Source organism: Bufo bufo, chromosome 1 (genome assembly GCF_905171765.1).
Source record: "Bufo bufo chromosome 1, aBufBuf1.1, whole genome shotgun sequence".
Taxonomy (NCBI): Eukaryota; Metazoa; Chordata; class Amphibia; order Anura; family Bufonidae; genus Bufo; species Bufo bufo.
In genome coordinates this window covers 770778014-770794092 of record NC_053389.1, presented here as the reverse complement: position 1 = coordinate 770794092, position 16079 = coordinate 770778014, and the positions used below count along the sequence as shown (strand labels likewise).

General features: G+C 45.5%; 1 protein-coding gene across 1 annotated transcript in view; it reads left to right on the top strand.

Annotated features, from left to right (window-relative positions):
- Window positions 1-8828, top strand: part of PEBP4 (phosphatidylethanolamine binding protein 4) — an 81540-nt gene extending 72712 nt beyond the window's left edge. Inside the window, exons 5-7 of the mRNA XM_040414795.1 lie at window positions 5291-5339; window positions 6614-6730; window positions 8322-8828. Coding sequence (XP_040270729.1) covers window positions 5291-5339; window positions 6614-6730; window positions 8322-8422 — 267 coding nt within the window. The 3' untranslated portion in view covers window positions 8423-8828. The remainder of the gene's footprint in view (window positions 1-5290; window positions 5340-6613; window positions 6731-8321) is intronic.
- The last annotated feature ends 7251 nt before the right edge of the window (window positions 8829-16079 follow it).

The following is a 16079-nucleotide window of genomic DNA, read 5'->3' as shown; positions in this document are numbered from 1 at the left end:
TTCAGTGCTGGCCACGCCATTTGTTGCACTGAATCCCTCATAAGAATAAACATATTTTTTATTTTCACAAGACTGGTATCATTTTAATAACTCTACCGGGTAATGTGCCGGGTTTAATAGGGATAATTCTCGTATTTAAATAATTTCACAATTACAATACCTATCTGTTACTCCCTGCCCTGTGGGTGTTCTGAGGAGATCTGTCAGAATTGCTGCACGTGACTCGATCTGAAAGTTTGTTTTGTTGTGGGTTTGAGCAGAATCCCACCTCCTCCCAGGTGTTGTTCGTTAGGTAATTGGTGAGGCTATTTATTCCTCTCTCTCCCTATAGCCTTTGCGGGTTATAGTTCTGCCTTGTGTGAGCTCTGGAAGTTTGGTGGATTGTCTGCTCCAACACATCTCAAGATAAGTCCTTTTCCCTTTTGTGTCTGTTTTGACTAGGCCTCTAGGATGACGCTAGCTCCTTCGGTTGTAGAAGGAGCTGGGTGTCTCTTTCCCTCTTCCCTACAGCTGAGGGTTTGGTTCAGTGTGTTATAGTCCTAGGTACGTGGACATGTGCATATCTACCATCCAGATATGCACATGGGCATAGCAGCTTAGGGAAAGTGTTTTAGGGATTGCTAGGAGGTGACCCCTTTGTTCCCCAGCATTTGGGGCCTAGTCAGTTGTTTTTGTTTGCTTTGCCTTGTTCTGTTTCCTTCCCTTATCTTACCCACCGTGACGCTATTTTATACGGATCCTAAGTTTTAGCCTGTATTATATTATACGCCAGAGCTACCCTCACAATCCTGGTAGTTGAAACTGTCAAAAAGCTTGTCGTCAGACACAACTCCTATAGATTAGCTGATCTGCCGTAATAATAAACAGCCTACCCAAAATTGTGTAGGTCTTCCTCGTTCCACAAAGGGTTAGCAAGGAATGCTGGGAAATGTCATCTCTTAGGCTTCAGTATTTATAATGTAAGTCTAGACTAGAATACAAGCTGTAACCAGATGCTATGAGGTCAGGTAGTTTCAAAGCCACAGTTGGTGTTTGGAGTGGTGAAGATTGGGATGGTAAACCCACTTGATCAGTAGGGTCTACTTAATCACATGGGTAAGGAAACTACAAAAGTCACCGGTATATACTAACTGGTAAAACACTGGGTAACACTGACATGGAAAAGGACTTAGGAATTTTAGTGAACAGCAAACTAAGCTGTAGAAACCAGTGTCCGGCAGCTGCTGCCAAGGCCAATAAGATAATGGGTTTCATCAAAAAGGATGCTGGTGATGAGAACATAGTCCTACCACTTTACAAATCACTAGTCAGACCACACATGGAGTACTGTGTACAGTTCTGGGCTCCTGTGAACAAAGCAGACATAGCAGAGCTGGAGAGGGTTCAGAGGAGGGCAACTAAACTAATAACTGGAATGGGGGGAGGGACTACAGTACCCTGAAAGTGTATCAAAATTAGGGTTATTCACTTTAGAAAAAAAGACGACTGAGGGGAGATCTAATTACTATGTATAAATATATCAGGGGTCAGTACAGAGATCTCTCCCATCATCTATTTATCCCCAGGACTGTGACTGTGACGAGGGGACATCCTCTGCATCTAGAGGAAAGAAGGTTTGTACATAAACATAGAAGAGGATTCTTTACGGTAAGAGCAGTGAGACTATGGATCTCTCTGCCTGAGGAGGTGGTGATGGTGAGTTCACTAAAAGAGTTCAGGAAGGGCCTGGATGTATTTCTGGGGGGTAATAATATTACAGGTTATAGTTATTAGATTTCTGGAGAAGGGTCGTTGATCCAGGGAGTTATTCTGATGCCTGATTGGAGTCTGAAAGGAATTTTTTCCCCTAAAGTGAGGAATATTGGCTTCAACCTCAGTTTTTTTTTTTGCCTTCCTCTGGATCAACTTGCAGGATGACAGTCTGAACTGGATGGACAGAGGGATTCTTTTCAGCCTTGCAGACTACGTTACTGTGTAAACATGCACTTCTCATTCACACTTTTGTGCACACTCCTGTTGAGGCTGGACCTCCTGCCTAGGCTTCAGCACAAGTATTTATAATTCCGTCTGGCAGGCCATCTAGGTTTTCATTCTTCTTTCACCCGGTTGTAAGCTCTTGGTGGGATGCTTGGGTTGCCTCTGTAAGCTCAATTGAGAGGGTAGCTCGTTCTTGACCCTTGGAGGGTCTTTTGGCTGAAAGCATTGGAGAACATCAGGGAGCCATATCCTAGTGCAGTTTTTGTCTGTCATGTTACTTTGTTCTTCTTTCAAATAAGTAAAAAAATAAATAAAATCTTTAGTAAAGGTTTACATTCAGTAACAGTAAGCAGAAATTTTGATAATGGCTAGGAACTGAAACACAAAGTATTGTTGTCACTAACTGTAAATGATCGTGAACTATTGAGAACCTTCATGTGCCTTCATCAAGGGGCTTCCCCACAAGTGCACCCACACAGCCAGTGTCAGGGATCCCCGTGTGCATCCTCTGCCCCCTCAGCCCGGCTCTCCCACACTTCTGTACCTACTGCCTGATGCTGCCTTTTTTTTTCTGTTTTCATTGATTTTCCATTCTCCGGTCTTATTTTCAACCTCTCGTTTTTACTTCTGTCTCTTCTTGACCATTTCTCCACCTTGTTTTTTCTGTCACCTGTTTCAAATCACCACTAAATAAAAAGCCACGTGTGTTGTATATATAAATGTTAAAAATTATATATGGCTGCGTTGTGGAGGAGTTCAGAGGAGTCAGATTGAACCTGCTGATAACATGGAAAAATAGTATTCACCTGCACAGGGGTGCACCTAGCCTTTCTGCTGCCTGAGGCGAAAACTGAAACGGCATCCCACCCTTCCCAATGCAAATTTTTAACCTAACCCCTTCCCTTCAGCCCATGGCCCTTAGGCTGCCCCTACCTGGTGCTGCCTGAGGTGATCGCCTAACCTGGCCTCATTGGTGGTGCACCCCTACACAGCAAAGCTATTAGGTATGTCCGCACACTGGGTCCATATTTATAGGGATTGTCAGTTATAGACATTGGCTTTTCATGAGGGACACCTAACAAGTTGTCCCTCTCTTGGGACCTCCAGTGACCATCCATAGTCCAGGGAAAACCAACAGCAAGTATTTCATTTAGTTGCTGCTCCACCACAGGGGAAATTAAGCATTACTCAATTTGTATTGAAATTGATAGGCTGTCCATGAAATGTGTGGGTATTGAGGGTCCTCCAGAGGGTAAGACTGTTTGCAGCCGATTTTTTTCACTCTGGCTAATAGATGAGGGTCCTAAATGGAAGACCTGTCTGGTTAGACTTTTATTGAAGAGATTGTACTCGGGATTCCCAGCATGTAAAACTAGTACAGAGAGGCCCGTTTCCCATGATAATGGAGCGACAGGTTGAGTATGCACTCTCCCTCTCCATTTATTTTCTATGGATAGCGCCGGTGATAGGAGAGTACAGTGCACAGCTATATCCTGTGCTCCTATAGAAAATGAATGAGCAGCAGTGTGCATGCGCGACCTGTAGCTCCATATATTCGAAACCAACCATGTACAATGTGGTGCCTTGGGGTTGTTTGTGGCCCACCATGCCACCATGAGCATCGGTCCCATTGAATGCATTTAGCAGCTGTTTAGCAAGATCTCCAGCCTTGGCGTGACTGTGCCGGTAGAGACGCTCTGCTAAGCCATGCCCCCCTGGTGACGCGACAGCGTCCTTGGCAACAGGATGCAGTGCTCTGTTTCTCCCCGCAGCGGGCGTGTGCTGGAGATGAACAGTGGGCAGATTGCTCAGCTGCTCTATTTCTGTGTGCTAGTGTTCTGACTAATGGAGCTCCAAGTCATGACCTATCAGGTTCTGATCCTGGGGCTCGGTGCTCTATTTTAACTCCTTCTTGGCCATATACCATTGCCAATTATAGTCTTGTTTGGGCTCACTAACTGTGTTCCTTGTTCTTGGATTCATTTGGCTTTTGACCCCCGCTTGTCTTGATTTGTACTGTGCATACCATCTGGTATTTGATCTCTGCTTGTCTTTTCACTACTCTCTGTCTATCGTTTTATTACTGCGTTGTCAGCCTGGTTCTGACGCAATTTCTTATGACTATCCCTGTTTGTTGTTTTTCTCTCTTGGTGTTTGTCTGTCTCTGCACCTTAGTAGCGTAGGGACTGTCGACCAGTTGTGGTCTACCTACCTAGGACTTGTACTGGAAGTAGGTAGGGAAAGCGGGTTGGGTTCTAGGTTAGGGCTCACTGTCCACGTCTGTCCCTACCTCCAGGCATTACAGCAGCTGCAGAGAATCAGACTGCATTATATCCTCTCTCATTTGTTGTGAGACTGATTTCCCTAAGCTTTGGTGATATGAGGGCCAGAGGGTAGAAGGAGTAACACAAGCAGAATTTAGGCTAGGGCTATGGTGCTACCTGCAGCCACACATGATGCCACAACAGTGAGATGGTCCACTGTTTGCCAGAACCAGTCTCCAGTGGATAAATGCTAGATAGGTGGAGGCTCAACTGTTGGGACCCCATCTGCTCGCCAGAACTAATGCCCTTTGAATAAGTGACAAATACTAGATCGGTGGAGGCTCAACTGCTGGGACTCCTACTGATCTCAAGAACCAGTCTCCAGTGGATAAGTGATAAATACTAGATCGGTGGAGGCTCAACTGGTAGAACCCAATCTGCTCGCAGAACCAGTGTCCAATGAATGACAAATACTTGCTCAACTGCTGGGACTTCTATGAATTGCTAGAACCAGTCTCCAGTGGATAAATGATAAATGCTAGATCGGCGGAGGCCCAACTGGTGGGACCCTATCCACTTGCCAGAACCAGTGTCCATTGAATAAGTGACAAATATTAGATTGGTGGAGGCTCAATTGCTGGGCCCGTACCAATTACAAGTCTCCAATGGATAAGTGATAAATACTAGATTGGTAGGGCCTCATCTGGTGGGACCTCTACCAATCGAAAGAACCAGTCTCCAGTGGATTGAGTGATAAATACTAGATCAGTGGAGGGTCAACTGGTGGGACCTCTACCAATCAAAAGAACCAGTATCCAGTGGATAGAGTGATAAATACTAGATTGGTGGAGGCTCAACTGGTGGGACCCCCTACCAATTGCAAGATCCAGTCTCCAATGGATAAGTGATAAAAGACTCTAGCTGGAATATCACTGTAATAGTACAAGCTGGTCTGAGGGCCAAAAACTGTTGTGAACCCCTGTGTTTAAGCCAATATCCAGACAAATTGTTCATGTCTCAATGTTGTCTATTTGTTTTTATTTTTTTAGGGACAGGATCTTCTATCTGGAAAAAGTCTTAAAGGAAGGGTGGTAACAGGTAAATCTTGATACTATGAAATCACCGAATGCGAGATTATGCAGAAATATACTGTATATCAAAACTAGTGCAAGGCAAAAGTGCAGCAGTTGCCAGTAGCAAATTGCCGGATTCCAGCTCTTATTTTTCAGTGGAAACTGGAAGCTGCGATCGGAAAGGTCGCAACAGGCAACGGCTCCTGCTGGAAACAATTCATGGTGCTAGCACTTTTTATTTTTTAGTGAGTGACCCATCTTGTTCTCTGAGTGCCTCTTGCACACATAAACTTACTCTAGGCTTGCTAGCTAAAATAAATCACAGTTTGAATAATTCCCTATAATTTGTGATTTCATAGTATTCTGACTCCTCTTAGTTGCATATTAGGGAATAAAGCACCTGATCATCTACAGGTTTCTGTTAAAAGAGTGCCATGTTGCAAAAATCCTTGCATGAGATATAAAGGGGTTGTCTGGCAATAATAGTTTTCAGAAAAGGGGCAGAATGGGTTAGAAAAAAAAAAAAAAGCTACACTCACCGATCCCCTGCCACTTCCATTTGTGACATTTACCGAGTACCTGCTGGTCTCAGCCAATCCCTGGTTGAGGGTGGTCATTGGGGAAGGGGGCTAGTGATTGGCTGAGCAGCATTTCCTATGTGCTGAGAAGGAACCCGGAAGTGAAAACCAGCAGGGACCCTGTAATCATCAACACTGCAGTGGTGGGTGATCGGTGAAGTGAGTAATGATTATTTTTATTCTATTTTTTTTTACCTTTTTTGTCCCTTTTCTGAAAGATTTTACCCTTTCAGAAAACCCCTTTAAAAATTGCAGCCATAGCAGAGGCGCCAACCCTGCCAACTGGAGCACATAAAGGGCAGAGTTTTATCTGAATTTAAAGCAAAATGGTCCATTTCTGGTCATGTTCGGGGTGATGCCAGGTGTAACCAGATGAGGCTTCAAAAGCCCTGGAATTTAGTTTTTAAATAGTGGTATAAGCATGAGGAATCGGTCTCCTTATCAATAAAACGTGAGTGAGAATGCACAATCGCACCTATTAACGAGCCCCAATGGGACCAGAGAAACCAGTGAAGGGAGGTAGGAGTCTATATGGCAAGCTACTTTCTTGTCTCCATAATTTGGGGTTCTGTTTTTTTTGGGGGGGTTTTTGTGAGTTGACAACCCCTACTTTTGTGAATCCATGGGGGTCTGAGGTCTGTAAACTTTATAGATCAACATAGGTAAGGTGATTTTAGTTAAAATTAGGATTATATTATAAGACTTCTCTTTTTCTCACCAGACTACAAAGGTCCCTCTCCTCCTGCAAGCACTGGATATCACAGATATGAATTTCATCTGTATCTGCAGCCTCCAGGTTCCTTCCCTTCTCTGTCGCCATCTGAGGAGGAATCTCGTGGTACGTTATCTTCTCAGTAACTGCATCTAACCACATGAAAAGGGGTTATAAATGACTGCTAAATTGAATTCATACTGTCGAGACTTTTCTGATTCCCAGTGGTTGACTTGGGACAGCAGTGTCGGTGTAGAGCCGTGATCTTGTGTGCAGATGTATGGATGGGGCACGCAGATTGTGTCAATAGGACCCCAGCATCCATTACCTAAGAGATCTCTAGACAGGAAATGGAATTGTGGGGATTTATTGTTGTTGCGCATTGGTCCCATAATAAAGAGGTGACGGGGCAGTTATGTTCAGAACTATCGGAGGGTCCTGGAGGGACACAACAATCCACACTTTTAATAACGCCCACCTGTGTGCAGACCCATTCATCTCTTGTGCTCCTGCCATAATATTAATTGAATTTCCTGAAAAAATGCAGGGATGGCAAAAAAAAAAAAGTGTAATGTCCCCACCACCCTCTCTGTCTTTCTGATCTGAGGAAACATTATTAACCCCTTCTCCACCTTAAGGCATACTGCATTGCAAATGACTGACCATGGGGTCTAAGGTAGAGCTGAGTCCAGACGTTCTTGCCTAGACTCTTGAGCATGAGGTTCGTATTATAGCTTATGTAGTATCACAGTCCTCACCAAGGGAGTGATGGGAGCAGGGGTTGGGATGACGGCACAGGGGATGTTTTGCCGTCCGTTTCTTGCAGTGAACAAGTAGTAGTTTGAAGTTCATGAAGTGCACTTCCTCTTCTAAAATATCATTAAAGGGCCTCTGTCAGCAGATTTGCAGCTATGAAACTGGTCCCAAGTTCATATGTGCCCGCATTGCTGAGAAAAATGATGTTTTAATTTATGCAAATGGGCCTCTAGGAGCAACGGGGGTGTTACCGTTACACCTAGAGGCTCTGCTCTTTCTGCACTGTGATTGACAGGTCCACGTGTGATCACATTTACACTGCCTGGTCGTATCAATTAAAGTGCAGGGGGCGCAGCAGTTGCAGAGAGAGCTGAGCCTCTAGGAGTAATGGTAACGCCCCTATTGCACCTAGAGGCTCATTTGCATATATTAAAACATCATTTTTCTCAGCAATGCGGGCTCATCTGAACATGGGACGAACACAGATGCCTTCAGCTGCCAAGCGCACATGCAAAAGGCCAGCCAGTTTCATTGGTACAAATCCACCGACAGATGCCCTTTATAGAAGCTGTCCAGGATTAGAAAAACGTAGCTGGTTTCTTTTACAAATGGCACAGGAACGCTGGTCCATGGGTTGTGTCTAATATTGTTGTTCAGCTCCATGGAAGTGAATAGGGCTGAGATGCAATTCCACTTGCATCCTGGGGACAGATGTGGCGCTGTTTTTGGAAGAAGGCAGCCATGTTTTTGTAATGCTAGACAGTCCCTTTAAAAAGAAGATCAATGCCCTCTTAATGAAATCCATACATTAATTGTTGACTGTGTAACACATGGACATTAAGCAGGGGGAGTGCTGAAAGGGAATACCCTCTCAATGACATCCATATGTTAATGGTTGACTATGTAATGCATGGACTGAGCAGTTCTCCATTGTGTCTCATATTAATCTTCCTTATTCCAGGTAAATTCGACCCTGAGGCATTCTCGACGCGCTTCAGCTTAGGGATACCAGTGGCCAGCACTCTGTTTATGGTCCAGAATCCCCAACAAAAGGATCTCTAAAATGTCCAAGCAGCGATCACCTCTGCTCAGATCATTGCTGCTGTGTCCTTGCTGAATATTGCAGATCACTGTGTAACAAACCTACTGCTCGTTTTACCCCGTATACTTATGTGTGTGAGGACTGTCGGGGGTCAGCAACCTCCGGCACTCCAGCTGTTGTGAAACTACAACTCCCAGCATACTTCATTCGCTTCTGTGTGAGTTCCGAGAACAGCCAAGCAGGTACGCATGCTGGGAGTTGTAGTTTGACCGCAGCTGGAGTGCTGGAGGTTGCTGATACCTGGTCTATCTAATAGGAAAGATGTACTTGTAATGCAGCGTGCTCCAGTTTATGTGATTAGCATAGTTGTGGACGCTTCGGTGTATTCATGGACAGTAGATCATCTCAAATAAAATGAAATGTTTGTCCTCTTACAGTCGCATTCCTTTTATTACATTTACCCTTCTTAGGCTACTTTCACACCAGCATTTTTGCTGGATCTGCCATGGATCAGCAAAAAACGCTTCCGTCATGATATTACAACCGTCTGCATCTGTTATGAACTGATCTGGTTGTATTATCTGTAACATGGCCATGAAAGATCCGTCACTAAAACCATTGAAAAACACAGAAGAAAAATGACCCGGCACTCCGTGTATATGGTGAGCGGTGCGCGCGTCCAGGGTCGGCGCCCCATCAATCCAAGAACAAAGAAGACCGGCACTCGCTATATTAGATGCAACTTTATCCTTTTAATTTGCACATGGAGGAATAAATGACGCGTTTCGACTTAAACACGAGTCTTTGTCAAGCAGCTAATATAGCGAGTGCCAGTCTTCTTTGTTCTTTAAAACCATTGAAAGTCAATAGGGGATAGATCAGTGTTCTATTGTGTCTGCACCACATCGCGGACAGAAAAACGCTGCTTGCAGCGTTATTCCGTCCGTGATGGGGACGCAACCAAATGGAACAGAAGGCATTCTGGTGCACTCTGTTCCCTTCAGTTCAGTTTTGTCCCCATTGACAATGAACGGGGACAAAACGGAAGCGTCCCCCTCACACACACACTATTGATATCTTAGGACAGAGAGCACAGATGTGAAAGTAGCCTTAAAGGGGTATTCCATGACACCAAATGTCATGGCCTAGAACTGGGATATGGCATAACATTTATAAATTGTCTTATTAATAAGAACAATACAACCAGCCCGGCCTTGCACATCTCTGACAGATATCAGAAGGGTGCAGGTTGGGCAATACAGGGTCTATGGGTAAAAAAAAAAGGTTGTTTTTTGGTTTTTTACTATTGGGACACCTTTCCCCTCAGTATCCAGTTTTGCTAATTGAGAAGACATCGGGCCATGCAGAAGATAGCTACACGCCTCTAGCTGTAAACAAGATCCCTGCAGAAGGATTCTGTGGCCCTTGGAAGAGCAACTCTTCAGGTGCTGAAATAGAAGGCAAATTCTGGGATCAAATGTAACTAGCATTCTCAGTTAATTGTGGAGAATTTTTACAATTTTGAACCAATATCCCCGGAGTTCTGGTCAGTGCCACATTGAAAAAATAAGCCGAGTAGTCCTATAGGACTGTGTGCATAAGTGTAGTATGCTACAGCAAGCTGTACAATCTCTATAATCAGAGACCAGCTCGGGTGTTTTCACCGTTAGGCTCCATTGGTCATCATCAGGAGCAGGCATAATGGGGTAGATTTACTACTGAGGTTGCTTCAGAACTCTGGTGTTAAAGGGGTCATCCCATGAGTACTGTAAATACATCATATAGCACCTGACAATCTCTTTCTAATGAATCTAGAACCAGCCCTGTACCTCACATGGATCCAGAGATTTGCCCATTCGTTGTTCCAATTGCTCGAGGTGGCAAATCAGACGGGTGTGTCCTTTCTGCTGCAGCTCTCTCCCTATGACCGCTCATTGAAGGATGGAACTGAAGATGTGTATCCACCCCAGCAATGGGGTCAGAGAAATGAGGAAAAAAACAAACAAACAACCTGCTCCCTTACAAGCATAGTTGTCTGGAACTTCGGAGCCTCTTGATATTTTGTGTTGCCCCTGGAATCTCCTGACTGGTTCCAATTTATATTATTGCGCCTCTTAGCCGTCTCATCTATGTAGGTAGATGAGTGAGGGTCAGAGTAGAGCCCTCGCTACTTGTAACCAGGGAGCCTGTAGGTATTTCATGCTTTCTGTGTGTGACCCATTTCAGAGGGTGGCTGCGGGAAGACTTCATTTACTCTAAATGTTGTGATGCCACCACGAGTCCTGCACTCAGCGGGGACAGTCCCAGAACCCTAAGGTTTGGTCCCATAAGAAGCATCTACCTTACACCATGTCTCTCTTTGCTTCCAAAAAACGTAGCAAATTAGAGAAGCAGAAGGGAACCATGACATTGGCGTGCATGAAGATGTTTCTTATCTGGAAAGCTGTACTGCAGATATGTAAGAATTAGGGTTACGTTGTGAAGTTCTCCCCGCCAAGGTCTATGCACCCTCACTGCATCAATCACTTGAGGACAGACTTCCATGGTGCACTCACGTTCAGTTTTTTTTTTTTTTTTTGGCACAATATTTGAGTTTGGGTCATCATCGCCAGTCATTAGGCTGCATCGGCTGAGGACGACACTTCTCATTTACCACGGTTCTGCGTCACAGGATATTTCAGGGTGTATTGCCTTTTATGCCCCTCCGAAGGTGTAGGGCAGGGATGCCCAACCTGCGGCCCTCCAGATGTTGCAAAACTACAACTCCCAGCATGCTATCAGCTATCAGCCTACAGCAGGGCAAGGTGGGAGTAGTAGTTTTACAACAGTTGGAGGGCCGCAGGTGTTCCTCACTCACCTGTAACCCTGGCTCCCCCAAATCCATATGAAAAGGTCCATTAATAATGGTTGTACCACCTGTAGCTGTAGATACTGGCTTTTCTAACCCCTAGGGATTGGCAGATAATGCAGCGGTAAGTTCTAGCTTCAAGTGAATGGGATTGAGCTGCAATACCAAGCACAGCCACTACGCAATGCACAGCGCTGTGGTTCCCTTTAAAAGAGGCCCAGTGCCTACCGATCCTTTACGTTTACAAAGCAGGATATATGAGCTAATACTACACCATTTGCCTGTGAGTTGATAAAACTTTATGGCTATCATCACACTTTTAGAGCGAATGTACAGAGTATACTAGGATGCAATGGCATAAATAGCAATTACCTGATGCAATAGATGTATCGCCATATAATGAAACAAAGAAAATCCCGTTGCTCCCTATTGTGGAGATCTGGGGTTGTCACCTGCCAGGCATGCCTTCTGTTGCTAAGCAACAGTCTGAGGATATTTGGACTGCAGCACACAAATATTTATCACAAAGCCTGAAAGACTAAAGAAAATGACAATAGAAAAGGTGCATTTTAATTTCTCTCTATAGTGACAACATGGGTGAAGCGTCTCTTTAAAGAGGAGGGTCACCTCTCCTGACATGTACTGTTTATGTAAGTAACTCTAAGCCCCATGTAAGGATACTTTTGGAGCCTCTTTTCTTATAATTCTGCATTGCGCCATTCATGTTATTTTTTTCCTAGAGAGCTAGGTGTTACCAGTTGTGGGTGCTGTCCAGCCAGCGCTGACTAGCGGAAAGGTAACACACAATAGCACTACTACCTGTATACACATCCTCCAGCACTCCAGTACTCACAGCACTACTACCTGTATACACATCCTCCAGTACTCCAGTACTCACAGCACTACTACCTGTATACACATCCACCAGCACTCCACTACTCACAGCACTACTACCTGTATCCACATCCACCAGCACTACTACCTGTATACACATCCACCAGCACTCCACTACTCACAGCACTACTACCTGTATCCACATCCACCAGCACTCCAGTACTCACAGCATTACTACCTGTATACACATCCTCCTGCACTCCACTACTCACAGCACTACTACCTGTATACACATCCTCCAGCACTCCACTACTCACAGCATTACTACCTGTATACACATCCACCAGCACTCCAGTACTCACAGCACTACTACCTGTATACACATCCTCCTGCACTCCACTACTCACAGCACTACTACCTGTATACACATCCACCAGCACTCCACTACTCACAGCACTACTACCTGTATACACATCCACCAGCACTCCACTACTCACAGCACTACTACCTGTATACACATCCACCAGTACTCCAGTACTCACAGCACTACTACCTGTATACACATCCTCCAGTACTCCAGTACTCACAGCACTACTACCTGTATACACATCCTCCTGCACTCCACTACTCACAGCACTACTACCTGTATACACATCCACCAGTACTCCAGTACTCACAGCACTACTACCTGTATACACATCCTCCAGTACTCCAGTACTCACAGCACTACTACCTGTATACACATCCTCCTGCACTCCACTACTCACAGCACTACTACCTGTATACACATCCTCCTGCACTCCAGTACTCACAGCACTACTACCTGTATACACATCCTCCAGTACTCCAGTACTCACAGCACTACTACCTGTATACACATCCTCCAGCACTCCACTACTCACAGCACTACTACCTGTATCCACATCCACCAGCACTCCACTACTCACAGCACTACTACCTGTATACACATCCTCCAGCACTCCAGTACTCACAGCACTACTACCTGTATACACATCCTCCAGTACTCCAGTACTCACAGCACTACTACCTGTATACACATCCACCAGCACTCCACTACTCACAGCACTACTACCTGTATACACATCCACCAGCACTCCACTACTCACAGCACTACTACCTGTATACACATCCACCAGCACTCCACTACTCACAGCACTACTACCTGTATACACATCCACCAGCACTCCACTACTCACAGCACTACTACCTGTATATACATCCTCCAGCACTCCACTACTCACAGCACTACTACCTGTATACACATCCACCAGCACTCCACTACTCACAGCATTACTACCTGTATACACATCCTCCAGCACTCCACTACTCACAGCACTACTACCTGTATCCACATCCACCAGCACTCCACTACTCGCAGCACTACTACCTGTATACACATCCTCCAGTACTCCAGTACTCACAGCACTACTACCTGTATACACATCCTCCAGCACTCCACTACTCACAGCACTACTACCTGTATATACATCCTCCAGTACTCCAGTACTCACAGCACTACTACCTGTATCCACATCCACCAGCACTCCACTACTCACAGCACTACTACCTGTATCCACATCCACCAGTACTCCAGTACTCACAGCACTACTACCTGTATACACATCCTCCAGCACTCCACTACTCACAGCACTACTACCTGTATATACATCCTCCAGCACTCCACTACTCACAGCACTACTACCTGTATACACATCCTCCTGCACTCCACTACTCACAGCACTACTACCTGTATACACATCCTCCAGTACTCCAGTACTCACAGCACTACTACCTGTATACACATCCTCCAGCACTCCACTACTCACAGCATTACTACCTGTATACACATCCACCAGCACTACTACCTGTATACACATCCACCAGCACTCCAGTACTCACAGCACTACTACCTGTATACACATCCACCAGCACTCCAGTACTCACAGCACTACTACCTGTATACACATCCTCCAGTACTCCAGTACTCACAGCACTACTACCTGTATACACATCCACCAGCACTCCACTACTCACAGCACTACTACCTGTATACACATCCACCAGCACTCCACTACTCACAGCACTACTACCTGTATACACATCCTCCAGTACTCCAGTACTCACAGCACTACTACCTGTATACACATCCTCCAGCACTCCACTACTCACAGCACTACTACCTGTATACACATCCACCAGCACTCCACTACTCACAGCACTACTACCTGTATACACATCCTCCAGCACTCCACTACTCACAGCACTACTACCTGTATACACATCCTCCTGCACTCCACTACTCACAGCACTACTACCTGTATACACATCCACCAGCACTCCACTACTCACAGCACTACTACCTGTATACACATCCACCAGCACTCCACTACTCACAGCACTACTACCTGTATACACATCCTCCAGTACTCCAGTACTCACAGCACTACTACCTGTATACACATCCTCCAGCACTCCACTACTCACAGCACTACTACCTGTATACACATCCACCAGCACTCCACTACTCACAGCACTACTACCTGTATACACATCCACCAGCGCTCCACTACTCACAGCATTACTACCTGTATACACATCCTCCTGCACTCCACTACTCACAGCATTACTACCTGTATACACATCCTCCTGCACTCCACTACTCACACCACTACTACCTGTATACACATCCTCCAGCACTCCACTACTCATAGCACTACTACCTGTATCCACATCCACCAGCACTCCAGTACTCACAGCACTACTACCTGTATACACATCCACCAGCACTCCACTACTCACAGCACTACTACCTGTATACACATCCTCCAGCACTCCACTACTCACAGCACTACTACCTGTATCCACATCCACCAGCACTCCAGTACTCACAGCACTACTACCTGTATATACATCCACCAGCACTCCAGTACTCACAGCACTACTACCTGTATACACATCCTCCAGCACTCCACTACTCACAGCACTACTACCTGTATCCACATCCACCAGCACTCCAGTACTCACAGCACTACTACCTGTATACACATCCTCCAGCACTCCACTACTCACAGCATTACTACCTGTATACACATCCTCCTGCACTCCACTACTCACAGCATTACTACCTGTATACACATCCTCCTGCACTCCACTACTCACAGCATTACTACCTGTATACACATCCTCCTGCACTCCACTACTCACAGCATTACTACCTGTATACACATCCACCAGTACTCCACTACTCACAGCACTACTACCTGTATACACATCCTCCAGCACTCCAGTACTCACAGCACTACTACCTGTATACACATCCACCAGCACTCCACTACTCACAGCACTACTACCTGTATCCACATCCACCAGCACTCCAGTACTCACAGCACTACTACCTGTATACACATCCTCCAGCACTCCACTACTCACAGCATTACTACCTGTATACACATCCTCCTGCACTCCACTACTCACAGCATTACTACCTGTATACACATCCTCCTGCACTCCACTACTCACAGCACTACTACCTGTATCCACATCCACCAGCACTCCACTACTCACAGCACTACTACCTGTATACACATCCTCCAGTACACCAGTACTCACAGCACTACTACCTGTATCTACATCCACCAGCACTCCAGTACTCACAGCACTACTACCTGTATACACATCCACCAGCACTCCACTACTCACAGCACTACTACCTGTATACACATCCTCCAGCACTCCACTACTCACAGCACTACTACCTGTATACACATCCACCAGCACTCCACTACTCACAGCACTACTACCTGTATACACATCCTCCAGCACTCCACTACTCACAGCATTACTACCTGTATACACATCCTCCTGCACTCCACTACTCACACCACTACTACCTGTATACACATCCTCCAGCACTCCACTACTCACAGCATTACTACCTGTATACACATCCTCCAGCACTCCACTACTCACAGCAC